Raw genomic sequence first — 20348 nt, forward strand, 5'->3', positions numbered from 1 at the left:
TTCTGCCATAAACTCCATCCTTTTTATTCCATGTCTGTCTCTATTCTTTCACAGTCTCTTAAGTAGACAGGTCTCAAGCCTAAGAGCTTATTTATATAAATTAGCTGTCATAGCTATTGTAGAATATAATATTCTGGAACATTTCTTAGAGTGTACACTCTAACTGAAGTAATTAGTCAAAAATAAAGTATCCTTTTTTTTTTATTATTCTACAAGAGTGTGTTCACAATTTAAAATGCCTTACCTCAGCCTATGTTCTGTTTTACCATTTGTATCAGTCTCTTTTTGAATGTGCCAGGTGATCAGTGGAGGGAAATTGGAGTGGTTTTAAAGGAATAGAAAAGAAGTTACTACATGAAGAGAGGAAATGAAGACATAAAATAAGAAAGAAAAAAAAGATTTGGGAATGGATGGCAAAAATTAGGAGTATTTTTTTAACCTTCTACAAGAGAAAAGTAAATTGAAGCCAATAGTGTGCACGGTTCGTTTCTGACAGAAAAATAACAAACTAAGACTTCTGTCTGTGTTCCACTGTGTTCCACTCTTTGGTCTTTTGAGGCACAGAGGAGCTATTACACCAAGTATGAGATAAGCTGTGAAGAGACACCAAAAAGACCAAAAGATTGTGGTTGCTGGTAAGGTATGAGTGTTGACTGCTTGCTTTTGTTACTTTAAAAGAAAGACCAGTCTAGTTAGGCACAAGACCCAGTTCTTGCTCTGCCTCTTCTCAGTAATTATTTGATCACTTCTGTTTTCCTTGCTAACTGACCAAGTTTCTTCCTGCATCCTTTTGTCTTTGGAAAGACTGTTGGTATTTGTGTTCAACCTTTGCAGCAGCTACTGGCACTATTACTTGGTAACTATTATACCCTGAAATGCTGGAATGTGTAAAATACGAAAGAATTTAGGGTTATTGAATAGACCTGGTATTTTAATCCAAATTACTAAAATTGAGGTTAAGAGTAGGTTTCATTTTAAAGGCATAATGGTTAAAATCATTGTTTGTATTGGATCTAGAATTACTATGTTAAATTTGGTTTGTGTCTGTGTTGATAGATATGCAGTATGGAAAAAAAAATACATGGGATCCTATCTTGAGGATTATTTCAAATGACTTATTTGCCAAACTGCAGTTATTCGTTTTGCAGTAGATCCAAGTGATTGTGTTCGTTCCAGTGAGCCCTTTATTTGGAAGAAAAACCCAGCTACCCTGACACTCTTCACAAAGTTAGATCCAGTTCTGTAAATGCTTTCAGCAAAAACTCCATCCAAGTAAACAGAAATGTGCAGTTAATTCTAGCTTTTTAAAATGAAACTTTTGTAGATGAGGAGAGGGGAATTTATAAGAGACTTTCAAATGTTTAAAATAAATAAGTAAATAAATAGAGTGATGATGATGATGGCCTTTTCCTTCCCACTCTTCCTCCCTGCTTCCCGCAGTACCCTGCAGTGCTGTTGTGAACGCACTCTTACTGAGTTGGGAGAAGTCAACTTTCGTTTTATCTTTCTGGTGTCTGGAGTCAGCAAAGTTGGATCTCCTGTCTCCCTGGGGAATAGTCCACTGGGCTGTGTGGTATTTGCTGCCTGAAGGTCTTTCCTTCTGAGTCTGATTGCTTGAAGCTGGGAGATCATCTGAGGGACGGGTCACTCAGTGTATGTTTTTTTTTTTTTTCTTTTGTTGCTGCCCTGAACATCTGCTGTTGGCCATTACTCACACAGACTATCATGCTGAAAGGATTGTTGGTCTGACCCAGTATGGCTGTTTTTCTGCTTCTCTTTGTCTAAATAATTATTTTCTGGGCTGCAGAGGAGTGAGGCGCTGGTATAAGGGCAATTGCATAATATGTAGAGAAATCCAGGCTTCTGCTGTAAGTTGGGCATAAAAGATGTTTATGTGTTCATTTCCATGTGAATCTTTAACTAGTGCAGCACAGAGTTGATGCAACAATTGATGCTACTACTGCCCTGTTTTTCTCTATACCCCTTGGCTGTAAAAGGTGCCAAAATCATCTGCAGGATGTTTAATTACTCAGTTTCTGCCTTTTTGTTTTGTTCTCCCCAAAAGTAAATACAATAAAAATAGAATAGTTTATTCCCTTTACTCCACTGGAAAGAGCAAAGAGTACCTTTGTTTTTCAGGCCTGTCTGAGATTTATTAAATAGGTCTATTAAATAGATTTATTAATTTGCACCACCCCATTTCCAACCCTTTCTCTCCTGTTAATTGCATAGAGCTGTTGAGACAATAAAGACTTTTGGGCTGATATTAGTTGTGAGACACTGGTTTTGTGAAGCAGCAATCAAGTGTCCGAGTATTTTATTTCCCACTGGACTTGAATCCTTCTAGCAACGTGAAATGGACTTGAACAGCGTTTTAAGTATCCTGGCAGACTGTGGCTTATGGTCTCGGTAGGATGTATAACAGCATTTCAGCAAGTTTCAGTAATCTAGGTCTGATTTCTTCCTGTTAAGATACTTTTGGTGCTAGTTAGTCAGTACATTTTATTGTTCAGACTGGGAAGCTTTGAAGCAGTTAAAAGTGAAATTGGCCTTTGGCAAGTTAAAATGGACCTTGTTCCTACAGGAGGAAAAAAGCTTTGCTGCTGATCTGAGATAGTTCAGTGAGTCCTTCTCTCCCTACTGTAGTGTTCATTTACGAAAGAAGCTGTGTTTTCTGTTTATTTCGTTATGTTTTCCCCCCCTCTCTAATATTGCAGAAATGTCTGTTGCTAAATTCTAGTGAGGCACGCAGAAGTTCTTTAAACTTTGTGTAGTGATTTGAATTGCTTCTTCTGCAGTCAATATATATGGGCCTCCGAAGTGCATTTACTTCTTTACTGTTATTTCGCCATTCTCAGAGCCTGTAGCACTCTGTACACCTAACACTTGTATTAATGAATACAAGCTGTCAAAAATACATTAGCAATGTGTCCAAAGAATAGTTGGAATGGTGCCATAATTTTAATAATAACTAGTTAGAAAAAACAATCTGAATTCTAGTTTTAAAAAAATCGATGTGAGCAATTTTAGTTTTTCTAGTTTATATGATCATGTATAGTAGCTGAAGAGAGGGAGAAATTAACTGAGTATACAGCAAGAAAAAAATGAAAAATTACAAATAAACATCAGATTTTTCAATTATAGCAAATAAACTTGAATGTCTCTTGTAATCTTTTCCACTGCATATTCCTTGTAGGTTGTAATGTAAAGCAGTTTTCAAACTAAATCATATTGCTGTGCCTTTCTAATGGAAATTAGATAATAATTTTGAAGAAGAATACTGATATGAGCACTAAGTTTGATAATTAATTTCCTAGTGTTCATGTATTATAATCCAATATTGCCATTTATTTAGAAGTTTTGAAATTAATGTCAGGAAAACAAAAACAACATCAATTTGATCATAGCGTATTTGTCGTAGACCTTAGAAATTTGTTTCTCAAACACTATGAGAGAACATCTCTAGATGTGCAACAGCAGCACCGCATAGATTTTGATATAAAAATAAATTTACCTGAAAAATAGTCCCCAGGATTGACATTAGGAATTCTGTTTCTCACATAAAAGGAAACTTAATAGAAGGCATAAGAAACACTGTGTTCAGAGCAATATTGAACTGACAAGGGGATGGTCAGATGGTCAAGAAGGTCATGTTAACCTGGAGTTTGTGATTTAGTTCTTGGTGTATATCATCAATTCTACAATAATGTAACTTCTAACATTGTATATGTACAGATTTCTCCCCCCACCTCAAAGATATTTATGGAAACTTTTTAACAAGAGGGAAGTCTGAACACTTACCAGTATGAATGGAGTGGGAGCATGAAACTAATTTATATGGCCTCTTGGATTATATTGTGCTGAAATAAACAGTTGCCAAAATAAACAGTCTTGCAACAGAGAAAGGGTTTTTTGAGTCAAAACTGGAAACATTAAATGAGAGGACAAAATGATCCCACCATATTAATTATGTGGTCACTTCTCTTTTGGTTCAGAGAGGTTTACTGGTCATTTTAGATGAGTAAAAAGAAATGCTAGAATGTGCAACATCAGAAGCCATTTTAAATTTCACTGCTTTTGATGTTATACTGAGAGTGCACAGAGCAGCTGAATCAGGAAGGGTAGCATTTTGGCACATGGATGTGTGCATAAATGTAGTGTGTGTATATTTGTGGAATCAAATACAAGATTAAAATTGGAGGTGTGCTAAAGCTGCATTTAAACTGATTTCTAAGTGCTAGGAATTGGACAAAGCAAAGAAAGAGAAAATATTAAGAATATTACTAAAGATGAAGAGTAACATTTTTTTAATTTTTATGCTGGGACGACTCTTGAATCACTGATTGTGAAAGGAGTCCAATGTCTTTCATTTAGACAAAAAGCAAGAAATGCAAAACCCTCCCCCTGATTTTTGGTCTACAAACAAGGCTGAAATACATCATTAGAGATGTGTAGTTTTTCAACATTTTATAGGTCACTCTTCTGTGCAGCATTATCCAAATATTTTCCAAAGTAACACAGGGTTAGAAGAAACTTCCTATGGGAGCAAGTCTGACTCCTTACCACCATAGGCACCAACATACTATTTTTCAAAAATGTATTTTGGTTCCTCTTAAAAATGGCTGAATCTTTTTTTGCCCTTTGTTTGGAAGGCTTGGAAGGCTTTCCAGAATCACACTTGTTTTTCCCAATTTCTAGCTACAGTTCATTCATATACAGCGTTTACTCATCTTTTCATATGCTAACATTAGTTTCAGGTTAAATGTTTCTTGGGGTGTTACACCTTTTTCTTTTTATCTCTTTGTCACTACCCTTAAGGAGTTCAAGGATGACCCTTTCAGCTCAGGAGGGACCAGGCTCCAACCTGTCTGTCAAGACAGAGATTTGTTTAACTAAGCAAGCATGGAATGCAGGCAACCAGCATCATATTGTCCAAACATATCCTGAGCGTCGTTAGTTTTCTAGGTGAGGTGTGGACCACACATCTTTGGGTTACTGGGGATCATGAGATTCTTTTCAGGAAGTTGGTTTGTTCTGCCTACATTTCAAGTAATTTTTCTCCTTATTTATGCATAATCTTTACTGTGTAATGGACGTGCTGATTCCCTTTAGCTATCTGGATGCTCTAGCTGATTTTAAATTTGCCACAGCCTATTCCTAATAATCTAATTTCAAAACTGTAGCAGTGCAAGAAAAACTTTATTTCATTCCTTATTTCACATCTTGATAGATGAAAGCATCACCTATATTGCCTCCCCATTTTCCGAGTGTAATCTTTTTTATAAGTATTTATCAGCATCAAGTATCCAGTGGTTCAGACAGAACCATGTAAGCTGGTAAGACCAAGGCTTTGAACCCACACCTTTTTTGTACTAGTTCTATTTTTTTATAGAGTGAGAGCATTTCGAAGAGTATGTAACTTTTGGTAATTTCTTTTGTTTCCTTGTGAATTAAATCTCTTATGCGGTCATATTTTTGTTTTTCATAATTATATCGCCTTGACACTTTGTGGTCGTTTTGCAGTTGTCTGGTAAATCGAAATCCCTATCCTTATTTTTTTTCTGACTGATCTCCCAGTTCACGTATGTATTCTGCCCTTGGATAGATGACCTTATAGTCTTTACTGATTCTTCCCCTTATTAATCCTAACAACTAATAGCAATAAATCTCTGATAATTTCAGAGAATGAAGCATAATTTATTTTTGTGACAATCTGTTCATTTTGTTAATTTCAATATTCTTTAAGTTTCACAAGCAAGTATAAATGCATGGAATACTGTAAGTCATGAATTACTTCAAATCTTCACTCTCTTCTTTTTCTTTTTTTTTCTTTTGAGTGGGAGAGGGAAGAGATAACATGTCAAGTCCATGTTGGCTCTACTCAAAAGCAGGACAGGTTGCTGATGGGAGAACTATTCTGTGTTTTCCATGGATTTGGACAGGATCATCTACCTGAATAGAAGCTGAGCCAAGACCTCAGCTACAAAGCCAGTGTCCTCTCAAAGTGATATTTAACCTGTTTCAGTCATGTTGATTCCCTGGGTTTTTCAGATCAGCAGCATTCTGCAAACTCTGTGCTCAGGTATCAGCACAGAAAGATGGTGCCAGTTTCCAGACAAACTGAACTTACAAAGCCTGATTTTGTTGTGCGTGATGGAAATGTGAAAAAAAGATTGAGTCTAATGTAGTGAAAAACAGATTTTTGTTTGTTTGTTTGTTTGTTTTTAAGGAAAAACAGCTAGTGGAGCTAACAGGATAATAAAAGCGTTTGCTTCACTCTTGCAGTCATTTGTCCCATTCTTGATCAGAAATGTTCTTCAGCAGGAGCACTTGTGTTTGCTTCTCCCCCTGTTCATTCCTGTTTTTCCGTTGTCCTTTCAGTTATGTTGTGTTGTATTAAGGGGCTTCCTGGTAGCCAGAGTTGGAAAGCTGACCGAGCTGAAAAATAACCTTTTTTTTCTTTGCATCATTTTAAACACAGGTTGCTTCTCTTGTGTGGTTTACCACACAGCCCCACAAACACTTGTACTGTCACAACTTGAAGGCAGGAAGGGGAAGAAGGGAGGACCCTGGCAGCCCAAAACATATTTCTCAAATTTTGGCCTTAGGATTTGGTTGCTCTGTTGTCCTCAGTACCGTCTGTGGGATCTTTTTTTTCCTTGTCAGCCTTGTTTTCAGTTGTTACGTGAACCAGCTGGCTGAGATAGCTAGAGATCGGGTTTGCAGTTGCCAGTGTGGCGGTGATGCTAGCTGTTGTTCTTGCTGGACCCAAGCTGTGCTGTGTCTTATGCTTTTGCTTTTTTACTCCATAATCCCAGTCAAAGTGGGAGTAGATTGAGAGATTTTGACAAACCAAAATGATATCTTTGGGGAGAGGAAAAAGCTGTTCCCTTGCTTGACAGTCTGTGCTTTCTAACTGAGGCAGTTACAGGCAAACTTTTTGAAGGTATCAATCTAGAACCCTTACCTCAGGGGTATGAGGGGTTCGTAATTCGTCTCGTACATTCATCCTTCAACAATTTTCTGTTTTTGTAGAAATACTGCCCTTTTTTTGAAGAAGTACCGTGTCTTTTTTCTAGAACTGAGTTGCAGAGATTAAATAATTTATCAACAGCACAAACAAATCTGAGACTCATCTGGGAGCTGAACCTATAACTTTAAGTCTCTGGCCATCATCTTTCTCATTTGAGTTGTTACTTGTAATGCTTGTAATTGGAGGCATTCCTTTCTCTTGGTTTCCAGGAGGGTAACAGGCCTGTGCTGCAGGCTTTGATGAAATTATTGTTCCTTTGTAGTCAACTCATCAGAAGAGTGCTTTTCTGAGGTTATTTTTAGAGATCACCTTTATACGCAGTGAAGTAGTTTGCGTCGCCTGCTTCCATCCAGGCGGGTCATTATTCTTAACCTTCGAGACTGCGCTGTCTACAAATTTGCTTTAATGAGTGCAGTTCACATTGCTGAACTGGATGAATAAAGCTCTGTGTGACTTCTATAGGCTTTCTTAGGGATTTTTCCCTTGCTTTGTACTTCAGAACCCCAGGTAAGAAGGACTCAGCACTTCTCCTGCTAATACAGTTCCAATGTGAACTCTTAAGTCACTAGAGGTAAAACTTGTCCTGGGTATAGTGGTACCTTGACACTGTAATGTTAATGAAGGCAGCATCTAACTCTGGTTTCCATAAAATGCTGCAAAGATTTTTCCCAGCTATTTGTGGTCTGAATTAATTCACTTTAAGAATACTGTCTTAAATATGATTGATAATCTTTGTTTTTATATTCAGTATGTTAAAATAATCAGAAACAGGCCTAAGAACTAACTTTTATGTATTGCTTGACTGATACAAGTGATTAAAATAACAGTAGGTCAAATTCATTGCTGGTGTAATTTACTGAAATCTTTTGAAAGCTAGAATGAATTCGGTGCTTTTTGTTTTATTTTGTAGCATGTATCATACTAAGTAGCTCTTGATGTAATATAATCCGTAGTTTTCAGGATTACTCTTCAGGCCTAAAGACACCATAATTTATGGAAGTCATATTTAAATTTTCTTGCAGTTTTCCTCCCGTTTTTTTAAAAACTTCATTTGGATAACCATAATTCTGCTTCTCTGTTACTGAACAATTTTACATTTTTGGTCTACTCATATTTTACTCAAATTTAGTAATGATTACTTGCTTCCACTTTTTTTGTTTGAAAGGAATTGGTTGTCAGTACTTGAATATTCTGGACAGAACTTAAACTTGAATTTTATGTTGTGTTGGTGAAAGCTTTGCATAGCAATAAAAAGTGTGAAAGAACAAGTATTTTTGAGAGATGAACAATCTATTTTATTAAGCACAGCAGTCAGAAAATTCATATGGCCAGGAGTGTAATTAATTAAATTATCCACGAAAACCAAAATTAAATTCCTTCTTTAATATTCTGCCTAGGGAAGTGACATTGCTTGTTTCTTCAGCAATGTCAAAACATGCTGTGGGTTTGAAACCCTTTTAAGCTTCTTTAATAATTTAATGAAGGAAAAAGATTGTGTAAATGCTTTCATTTTGGAATATAATGCTATTAATAAAACTAGATGGTGCTGAGTAAAAGGGATGCTGATCATGAGCAAAAGAGAGAAGATAAAACTTTGTGGACTAGTGGTTGGGATAAGTTATATGGATGGGGGTGGGAATCACGGTATTAATTACAGGTATAAAATTAATTAAGATAAGTGTTATAATTACAGAAGTTTCCAGGGCACAGACTCACCAGAGGTTGAACCACTATTCACATTAATCTTTCTCTTTTGTTTTAGGCTCTGGATGTTGACCGAACTGTTCTCTATAAAATGAAGAAATCAGTCAAAGCTATAAACATATCTGGTCTGGGTAAGTAGACCATAGTTCATGGTAGTCTATGTTGGTGAAACTGGAGGATTTGAACAGGGCATCATTTTAGTGAATCAGAAATGGGTAACTCTGAGAAAAGAAAAATTAGTATTTTAAATAGCAGTCTTGAACCAGTGGCATTACAGTGAGGTCAATAAGGATGAAATCTTGTGAGGCAGCTGAACGTAGCTAACTAGCTTCCTGCTACTAAATGAGGAAATCATGCTCTGCTCAGGTCTGGGTTATGTCCTCCTTCTGCCACCCCTGGTGGTTGTCAGATCCTTAGATGAGATTTTGATCTCACATAAAGCTCTGCATCAATCAATTTACATGAAATTAGATGAGTACCTGCAATGAGAAGGCATATGATTTAGAGCTGGGGACAATGGAGGTATGAAATTGCCCTTTTTGCTAGCAATTAGAAGTTACATTGGCACTGCTGTCTTGTGAAACCTCAGCCTTACTGGTGACTTCCAGTTACATATGTTGAGAACTTCATGACAAGAGGAAGTTGATGAAGTACATTTTTTTTTTTTATTGTCATGACACTTGCAGTCAGATCTCCGACAAGGAGGATAAAAATACTATTACTTTGTGCATTTTTGTATGTGCTCCAATCTCATGGAGTTTTCTATGTTTCTCTTCTTTGACAAAATAAATGAAGCTTTTGTTTTTGTGGATCAGCAGCAATAAGAAACAGCATTTCAGCGGCTTTTGTTCTCACTTTGCAGTTCATAGCAATTAGTGCTAACAAAACCTATATTGTATGCAAAGTGGACAGGGCTGACAAAATCTTGGAAAGCTACCAATATCTGACAGAACTTCTAGGCATGTTGGTGTTCAGATAAAAAAATTATAAAGAGAAGTCCTGTTGTGATCTAATTCTTACCAGCTTTATTGAAAGGAAGTTCTTGCTTGCCTAAACTAATGAAGCTGTTACGTTTGGATTGGGCAGGGCTCAGTTTAAGATTCAGTTGGAGCTGTGTCACCTTTTAGATATTTGTTTGGCACTCTTTATTCTGACATTTTCTAATTTTGGGGTGCTCGACTATGCCTCTTAATCAATGTTCTTATTAGGACATTGTAGAAATTCACTATATTTTCTCATTAAAATCACTACCTTCTGTAATTTTTAAATTTCGTGATGCCCAGTCTTGACAATAAAGGTTTGAAGACATCTTTTCCACCAGCAGAAATATCACCTGGCCACTTGCCAGAACTTCAAGTTTTTTTCCACAGAACAAAATTGTGGCCCTGCACTCACAAGAATACAGTTACTGTTATCTTTAGTAGAGCTTGTGTGTGTGCTAACGGTACCTGTTGTGGGTTTTTGTGTGTGTGAATTTAGAAACCATTATGGAGAATTGGATAATGACTCCAGTGTGTACATAATTTGGTTTCTTACTCAACCCTCCAAAAAACCCATCAACCGCCCAAACAAACCTTGCTCAGATCTTATTTAGATAGATTCCAAAGCTTCTGTTTGTAGGAAAACTTCCAAAATCCATCAGAAAGGATGAAAAGAACGTTTTTTGGGGGCGTTCCATCCAGGTTTGTTAGAAAGTATGAAAAAAACCCAAAACATTTCCTCTCCTTTGGAAGGACTTCCGGAGCACCAGTTCAATCAGCAATATTGGTATAATAACAACCATCAATGTTCTGCATAGGGCATATCTCAGAGCTGCTGTTGAACTGCTGTTTTTTTTGTTTTGTTTTGTTTTTTTGTTTTTGTTTTTTTTTAAATCTAGTACATAGATCCAGAAGCACAGTCCTAGTTTTGGGGGATACTGTGCAGAATATAAAGCTCTTGTTTTCTGGAGGAAAAATATAGTTCAACTGCTCATTGTCCCTCTGGCTACAGTTAACATTAGCAGCCCATTCATCATCTTTTCTCACAGTAGCAACCTCCTTCTGTTCTTACATGAATTATGCCCTAACCTCCATCTTGACCTATGATTAAATAAACTAAGCTGGATGCAGTAAGCAGTATGGAAGTAATTCACCTTAATGAGTAGCTGGAGTGGAGTTAGATCCTGCCAAAACCTGTTTTGTATTGTCTGTGCCAGTTCCTTGAAAGCTTGTTCAGTTTTATATATGTCACACAGTAGTATTAGATGTACATCCTTATTTCATCCTATAGCTCAAACAGTAGAAGATTTGATAAGTGCTCAGCTGCTGTTGTTGATGTTGAAGAGAAATACTTACGCTAGCATACAGTTAGTTATTCTAGTGCTTAGTTTTTTGATAGTATGCACATAATTATTCAGTTTTCTTTAGACTCCAAGCATTCAAGGTAGAAACCTCTAGAATTAATGCTATTTGTGTAACTTCAATTCTATACGTACATTATGACAGTCTTTAATTACATGATGTTATACTACTACTGTGTAGAGTTTTAGTCTCATTTGTTGGAAATTAAGGAGAATTTGTAGCTACTGGAGAAATAAAGTTCCTGAATTGCTTTCTAAATAAAATTGTTGAGGGATGTGAACAGGCAAGCTTGTTTGGAAGTTGGCATTTGATGGGTTATCAAATGGGCTTTATAACTAAATCAGAAATACTGAGAAAGGACATTGCAACATGAATCCTTTGAATATCAAATTTGTATACATTAACACATGGGCTTAAAATGAAATTGGATTGTTACTTGTTTGAACTAACAGATTAATCCTCTCAAAATAATCTTCAGGGCTTCTACTAGTCTCAGGTAGGGGCTAAAAAAGATTCTTTGTTCTCAGGCATACATATTTTGGTTTCTAGGGTATGCTTTTTTCTGACTTCCTTTGAAGCTTTGGAAATTGGGCACAGCTAGAATGAGAACTGGGCAGCCTAATGCATAATTTGGTGTTGACTTTCTCAGGTGCTGGGTTGGTGTGCTTTGCCCATGTGCTCAGGCATAACTTAGTCACTGGCTTGGGTTCAGGAATCTTTTTTTTTCTTCCTCAGATCAAACTGATGGAGACTTTTTTTGTTCATCTGCCTTAGCAAGTAACTCAGTGTACTTGGAGTGAATCAGTATCTTAAAGTAGTTAAGGCTCTCAGATTTCCATTGTACTTGAATCAGGAGAGCCTGCATTTCATCTTATCCCCTGAGCTGCATATATACACAACATATGTAGTGCAAAGCTTTCTGAAAAGCAAAACTGTTAGGTGCGCGAGGGATGACTTCTGCTGATGCAGCCTACACAGCGATTCAGAACCTACAATCTCCATTAAGCACTGCAGCACTTCAGTGGCAGAACTTTTGCATTGGTTGTCTCAGAAAGGAATCGAGCTTTCATGAACCAAAGCTGTGTACCATTTGGAAATGGAGACTAGTTGGATTTGCTTGAGATCCTTGTTACTAAATCAGAGGGCTAACACAAATACAGGTTTTGTCCTCTTCTGTGATGTTGCATGTAGTCTGTTTCCTAGAATGACCCAAGTGTCGCCTTTGATGTATTTTCTGCTACTGTAGGGATCTGGGACTCTAGCGATGCACTTGATCCCTTCTTTTTCTTTGCTCAGTGTGCCACATTTGCAATTTGCGAGCTTATCAAAGACTAAAAGTTCTTTATAGTAGTTGGGAATTATATGGTCCCAGTGTGGTGCGAAAATACTGTTTCTCTTTCTAAACTGGATACTTCTCAGATGACTGTCTTGTTTTGAAGACACAGATTGTCCTGTGTGCAGTATGTGGGTAGATACATACAAGCCAGACTTAGTGAGATAATTCATACTTGTAGCATGACAGTGTAAAAATCTAAATAATAATTTTTATTGACAAGTGAACATGTTAGCAAGAAATGGTATTTTTTTTTTAAATGTATTAAATCACAAATTTTGTAATCCCTTACCTATTGACAATATTTTCATTTTTGCTCTTTTTGAAGCTCATGTGGAAAATGAAGAACAGTACACACAAGCACTGGAGAAATTTGGAGGCAACTGTGTTTGCAGGGATGACCCAGATTTGGGAACAGCATTTTTAAAATTTTCTGTGTTTACAAAGGAGTTAACTGCACTCTTCAAAAATTTGGTAAGAATTACCTAGAGGAAAAAATGTTGAAATTGTAATGCTGTTACAACAGATAATACATATAGACTGCTCCCATACATTTGATTAACTTTCTGAACTACCGGAAGTCTTCATGTTGAGGACAATTTGTGTTTTGGTGGCCCCTGTTTTTTAAAAAAGAAAATCTTGGCTTAAGGAAATGCATCATGCCTTGGCTTTTACACTTTCAAAAATTAAAAAAACTCCTTCCTGCAATTCCCACAGCTTTATGTTTCCCGCAACAAAACACTTAACATATCTTATAAAACATACATGCAAACTTACAAAAACACAACTTCTTTCCTCTGTGTTCATGTTTCTTTTATTTTTTTTCACGCTTTCCATTTGTATTTATCAAGAGGGATTTTAGTGTCCCCAGAAGAGAGAATTTCTTGCCTCTCTGGGAAGAGTCGGGAAATATCAAACATAATGCTATAGTGACAGTAGTGTCCACTAGGGACCAATCCTGCAATTGAAGCCAGTAAGTCTTAAAAGCATTCTTCAATGAGCCGAATGGGATGGAGCCATATGGAAGAACAGGAATTTTAATCATGGGTGGAGAATTTTCAGCCTTGATTTCACATTAATCAGAGAGCATAAATAGAAAAGATTCGAACTGTATCCTGCTAGCTGGACATTTTCCATATTTAAGTGAGTCCCAAATTTACTTGGAGCTACAGAACTTTTAAACTGGAAGTGAGAGGTTGGAGATGATACAGATTCCTGCAAGCATTTAAAAGTCTCTGTCTGGTGAAATCAGTGGGATATAGATATATTAAATGCTTTTGTGAATCTAGACAAAGATTTGCAGCCAGCTGGTCATAATCCGTTCTTTGGGGAATGTTTCCAGCTGATGTGATTTAAGGTAGTCCCAATCACTCCCTGATGCCGTCTTCTCCTTTTACCAAATCATGATATTGGTGAGAGAGAATCTAGCCCTAAATGTGTTTATCAGCAGTGAAATGTGTTTCATGTTGGTCATATTGATTTGTACAACTGCAGTTATACAAATATTATCTGAGATTCTGTATCATAAGAGGCATCCTTATTGTGTGTGAGTCAGTCAGTTATCCTGAGTAGTCTTCTAATTAATACCTCCTGTTAACTAAAACAACTCTCTATCATATTTAATTGCCAAATGGTGACTTCATTAGAGAAATGAATCTGTAAAATGTGATGTCTAGATAGTTTTAAAACGCAATCTACTAAAAGCTGCAGAAAACCCTTTTAATGTATTGTATTTTAAAAGCTAAAAAAGAAAAAAAGCAGTTTTACCAAAAAGCAATTTATTCTCTTAAAATAGTAAGTGCTTTCTTTGCAAAATATTTCTAAAAAGAGTAACTTTCTTCTACAAATTTGAAAGCAAATTGAAGATAAAATATTTTTCTGCAGGAAGTGTCTTGTGCTTGCACCGGTTAGACTAGTGAGAATTTTTTCATCAGTTGCATCTTTTTATGCAAAGCTATCCATGGCAGAGTTTTTTGTGTGTCTTATCAAAGAAATATTTCTAAATCTTTTTGCTGCTGTGTTCTGCCTTCTCACTATCAACAATGTGGTTTTGCTTCATTTTATACACATAAGAAATGGATAAGCCATGATAGTAGCTGTCTTCTGTTTTTTACAGGTTGTGGTTCTGTTTTTTTCTATTTTTGAAGTGTAAAATAATTTCATATGGACATGGTGTGATGTTTTTTATTGTATTTTGTTAGCAAAGACACCTTCTCTCCTCTTTAATACTGACTGGTGAAGGAAAGGTCTCTGTAAGGTTCTCGTTTTGCTTCATATTGTTGAGACTTGAAGATTTTTGTTTTCTCCTGACTAGCAAGGAAAAATGGGAGAAATAGAAGAACCTAATACTCCCTGAATTTGATGTCTTTTTAGGAAAACAGTTCTGTCTAAAAAGAAATATGTATAAAAAGAACTCATGAACTTCTACTGCTTGAAAATAACATTCTTTTATAAGATTATAAATCTTATTTATAAGAATTATTAAACCAAACAATGGTTTTATTTAATTTTACCTATTAGAAATTAATACTAATGGAATAAATTGTAACTCTGGTCACTTTGAAAATCTGTTCAAAAGTTCACTGATTTAAGTCTAGTTTTCTAAGAGATTGCAAGGGAGCTGTCTAGCATAAAAAATACTATACAGTAGTTGGAAATAACTTTGGATTCCTTTTGTTGTGATCATGGCCTTACATGAAACAAGTCCCATGCATTCCTATGGTGTTGTGAAATAAGCAGCTCTGAATACTTTAAGCTTTTTTTTTTTTTTTTTTTTTTTTTAATGCTTCTCCTGCAGTCTTTCTTCATAGCGCTCAACATGCTTCGGTTATAAATAGTTTAATCAGAATTGTAGTCAGGGACATTACAACCTGCTGCTATTTAAAAACCTTCTGAAAGATGTTCTTTTTAGGTAGATCTACCCCTTAAGTTTCATAGGGCACTTAATTTCCCCAAAAGATTTTAGCTAAAATGAGTGGGAAATGTGCAAGGAAGTGAGAGGACACGTTCAGACTGGAACAGATGCCAAAGCTATTAACACTGGCAAAGCTTTAGGGCTACTGTCAGGTTTTGCTTTGTCATATATTTTGATTCTGTTTTTTAGAAGCTGATACGTTCTGTCAGCGCTTGGCTTGGGTGGCATTTAGAGCTGTAGGTCTAAAGTGCTTTTGCAAAAAGATTTTCCTTAATCTTTGTTTTCAGTAAGGTAAAGGAAAGTCATTATAAAGCTGCTCTACTGTAACAAAGTTTTAAATTCTTTTTTCTCCTAACATCTTAAAGGTTTCCTGAAGACGTTGATCTTTTCATGGACTTATCAAGGCATCAGAATTTTAAATTATTTCATTTTCTTGGAACCCAATTATTCAACTGTAAACTACTCAAGTTAAAGTTCATATTGGAGCTGCTTAGATTTTTATATGTGTTTTGCTATGCTGCTTTTATGTGTACACTTTTAAATAGCATAACAAACACAAAATAAAAAAAAATCTGAAGAACTTGGATTCCTCAAATTTGAAATAATTCATAAAATACCCATTCAAGAGGAGAAATAAATCAACAATTTCCAGGTAGTTTATATGGCACTTGCCTGTGATTTTAAATACTCTGTGTTCCTAACAGATCTAGTGCCAAGTGATAAAGGTGTGAGTCTTAATATGAGAAATGTTAGGACAAGGAATGGCTTATCACAACATGTTTGCACTTCAAATTTTTTTTTTCTTTTAAATCCTATTCTTAGACTGCTCTGCAGAGAAGAAACAAAATCTGTAATTTTGTCAAGACTCCCTGAAAATAAATTTGATTTGTGAACATTAAGTAGCTATTTAACACATTACATTTTCTTTAGCTGTCACTCTTCTACATATTCTTGTCCTTTAAATTCAGTGCTAATAAAAAATGCTGGATGAAGAAGAGTGGAATCTGGGAGCTGGGAAGAAGAGATTCCATATGAGGAATTATTCTGTTAATAATCCTTGTATTTTTAGCCAGGAGAAATTTAAGAACAATAATAACTAATTTTTTAACCATATTCTCCCATTTTACTCTACTTTTTAAAAATGTAACAAGGAAGAAGACTTCTTAAAAAGTAAAAGATATTAAAAAAAAAAAAAAAAAAAGACCTGAAGGAAACATCTCTTCTGTACTTGGAACTTACAAAATTTTCTGCCCAGAATTTTGTTTAGAATAACTTTGAGTGCGTAAGATATACATGTATCTGTGTAAACATATATATATATATATATATATATAAATATAAATATAAAAAATATGAGTTTGGAGTCTCAGATGTGAAGTTTTAGGATTTAAATTTTGTTGCTTCTGTTTTTTGCTGATACTCATGAGGAAAGATTAGCCTAATGCTGAGAAGTAAGTATAGGTGCTAACTGACTTAGTTGTGTCTTTCTAAAGTTATGTCTTAAATTTTTGGGAGAAGATTGTACAGAGTAAAGTATTAACGTTGTACAGATTAGTATTTTAAGTCAGAGAGGAGTCAAGGAAAGAATGCAAAAGTGAATGCTGATCTTCATTTTCAGCCTTTTAACAAAATTATCTTTAGAAGGTACTGAAGACAAAAAGATCCAAAAGGTCTAAAAAGATTCAAATAATCAGAAAGAAATGTAAAATTTAATGTAGGGCTGAAACTGAACATTGACAATGAGATGTTAAAGCATGTTTTAGCAGTGAGATATAAAAGTGCAATAATTACAAAGGAGCCTTTTGTTGTTTGCTTTTCCTAGCTTTTAGGAAAAGCAAGATGTAATAATTCCTCCTTAGATGGCATAAGTTCAGCTCCATCTGGAATGTTATGTTTATTTCTTTGCCAAGGAGATATTGATCCAACTGGAATAAATTCAGAGGACAGCAACTAAAATGATCAGGGTTTGAGTAAGTTGATTTATGAAGAAAGCTTAAAAGAAATGGAAGTGTATGGTTTGGCTCAAAGATAACTGCATGATTGTGGAAGAGGAAAATAATAAATTGCATATAAATGGGAAACTTGAACTGTGAAAAATTTTAGCTGAAATGTCCCAGAGAAGGCAATGGAAACCTATCACTTAGATATTTTAACCTACATTAGAAAGCGTGCAATAGGGAATTCTCCTCCATTTGCAAGGAAGATGAAACCACAGGTCTCTTTCTTTCTTTTACAATTCTACAATTCATATTTTTAAGAATATATTAAAAAAATACATTTCCTGCCATTTTGTGCTTGTTTAATAAATGGTGTCTCTTTGTGCATTTTCTAGAAGAGAAGTTCCCAACCTGTAGGGTATGTGTTGGTGATGGGATGTGGACCGCTTCCAAGCCGTACACGGCAGAGGCTCTCGATAGCTTGTGTGAAGGCATTTTCCTGGGCAGCTGAGCGAGCAGCTCCGTGTGGGCAGTTAGTGCTATTCAGTTCCTGCTCCCCTGGTGTCACTTACCCTAGGGTTTGTAGGGGTCGGACTAGCTGATCTCTGCCGGTCCCTCCCCGCGTCAACCTTTCCGTGATTCTGTATGCAGGCACCTGCGTCGCCGGTGACGGTACAGAATGTACCGTCTCGTGGGCATGTCCACGCGCATCTGTCACCCTCCGTGGTACGGGACACGACACTGAGCGGCAGGCTGGGGCAGGGGGTGAGGATGGAGAGAGGTGGTGTTGGGTCCTGGTGCATGGGAGGCCTGGTGTGCAGGAATGAGGCATGCTGTTGATGTTAACTGCCCACGTTCTGCTAAAGCTTGCATCACTGGGAAAACTACTGGAAAATATTCAATTAAATAATACTTGCAATAAAAAAAAAAAAGATTAGTTACAAGCAGGCGAGACTACTGGCACTCGTGAACAGCCAAGTTCATTAATTGGTTGAAAAGCCCATAGCTGAATACATGAAATACCTCTAGAATTTAGTATTTTTTTTTTAGTATTTAGAATTTAGTAAATAGCTATACAAGTAATATCATACACTGTTAGTGTTTGAATGCAGATACGAAATGTCTTTCTTTTTGTTTAATTTAAAAATGTTTTAAGGTCTGCTCTGTTTATCTCTGTTTAAAAAGCATTTAACTTCTGAAGTAGTGAAAAAGCTTTTTTGTTTCGTTTTGGATTTAGAAAACCACCTATTAAAGTACTGCAGGCATCAATATTCCAAACTGTTCTGAAAAAGACTCATTAAAATAAGTAGGAAGGTTAGCAAACTAAGAACGTCAGCATTTGGCCATATGCTCTTAAACGATTTAAAATCTTCTTTCCCCTTTGCAAATGCTGGCTTGCCTGTAGCCTCTGCCATCACTTACAGCAGCTGTGTGTTTGTTTATTTTTATATTCTCCCTCCTGATACTTATTTTTCTCCACCTCTGAGTCTTCTCCAACTTATGAAGTTTTAATTTATTATCCTGTCTCTGTCATCTTATCTTGTTGGAAGCTGTCAGAGGAAACCCGTGAGTCTGCCAAAGCAGCAGTGTTGGAAGTGGAATCCAGGTCAAATTATTTTATTCTTCCTAACCATGTGGAAGTAGTAGAAGTGGTAGTGTTCCTGTGCCATTGGATGCTTTTAATTACTCAGAAGCATTCCTGCACCTTTGTGCATGTCTCTCTTTTGACATAAATTTTAAAATATAAAATAGTAAAAACGTAGAGACATCTTTGATTCAGTTGTATACGTTTTAGTTCCCTGTGCACACATGGAGTTGGAGCAGCAGCAGATTAATGCTGCTTCGTGTGCCAAAAATAAGTTTATGTTTTTAGACAGTTTAGTTTATGCATCTCAAAAAAGAGGAATAAAAATGTAAGATCTTTCTTCTGTATCCTACTTGCTGATTTATAAATACGAGCAAGCATGCTTTTTCTAACTAGGTTAACAATGACAAGTTCATGCATTATATATGTTTGCATTAGTTGCAAGTAAAGTAGAAGCATAGAGAATACAGCAGACCGAAAATAATACACAGGTAGCAGCACACAGAAGGAATTAATTTGAATAGGCAAACATTCCCCATGCTACTTTTTTGTCCTAATTTTTTTCAAAGTCTCTTCAGGATTGTACCTAGGAGCAGGTGTTCAGGTACAATGACTTGAAATTACAGGAAGTATCTAGAACTGTTTTGAAGGCTGGTTGTTGTTTGTATGTCTGTGTTCGTAGTTGGGGGTGCTGCTGTTTTTTCTTTTCTGACCTAATGGAGGAAAAAAAAAAGTTCTCTTCTGTATGGTATTGGCACTTTGTGCCAAATCATCTGAATTTGAAGAATAATTAAACAGAGGCTATGAAAGAATTGATCTTTAGGTTAGACCTTTAAATAATAATAATAAAGTAGAATGAAAATCTTGCAGAGGATGAGATCTTAAGTGAGATCTTTCCTGCATCTCCTTTTCCTCTTGCATAGCCTTTCTAGATGTCCATGTCCATAGGTGTGGGAGGATATTGTGTTTTCATCTGTCTTTTTCTGAAATTGTTATTTTTTTACCTAAGTTTTGTGTGACTTAGGCCTTTCCACTTACCTCCTATATCTACAGGATAGAATTCTGTCAACTTTAAATGTAGTTATATTGATATGCAGATACTGTAGTATTGCTGAGAGTTTGCTAGGTAGATGGTTTCCAGCTCTGCTGACTACCCATGTGTAGATGGTGCTCGTTCAATTTTTATAGAGATTATTTTAAAAACAAACATAGTTTAAATTAACTTCTTGATTCTAAAGGGCTTTGAGTCCTGCAGTTCTCAAAGGAGGGAAGAGTGGAGTGGTGGAGTGGAGCGGAGGTTAGGAGAGGAAATATGATTTGTAGTAATGGTTTAATTGAACAGATCTCCTATATTTTGTATCTCTTACCATGCAGAGGCAAGTGAAGCTTTCAAATTTACATAGGTTCACTTGCTCTTTGGTCTCCATTCTGAAATTGCAAGAAAATGTAGTAAGTTAGTATCTGGGAAGTAAGTGGGTTTTTTGTTGTTTTTGTTTTGTT

The 20348-nt window shown here is 36.1% G+C and overlaps 1 protein-coding gene across 2 annotated transcripts in view; it reads left to right on the forward strand.

The window, feature by feature from the left end:
- The window catches only part of ASAP2 (ArfGAP with SH3 domain, ankyrin repeat and PH domain 2), an 87816-nt gene that overhangs the window by 15806 nt on the left and 51662 nt on the right, over positions 1–20348 (forward strand). For both annotated transcript variants that reach the window (XM_062573013.1, XM_062573014.1), the window contains exons 2-3: positions 8796–8868; positions 12741–12886. In XM_062573013.1, the coding sequence (XP_062428997.1) occupies positions 8796–8868; positions 12741–12886 (219 nt within the window). The remainder of the gene's footprint in view (positions 1–8795; positions 8869–12740; positions 12887–20348) is intronic.

The sequence above is a fragment of the Rhea pennata genome, chromosome 3 (assembly GCF_028389875.1).
Source record: "Rhea pennata isolate bPtePen1 chromosome 3, bPtePen1.pri, whole genome shotgun sequence".
Lineage (NCBI taxonomy): Eukaryota > Metazoa > Chordata > Aves > Rheiformes > Rheidae > Rhea > Rhea pennata.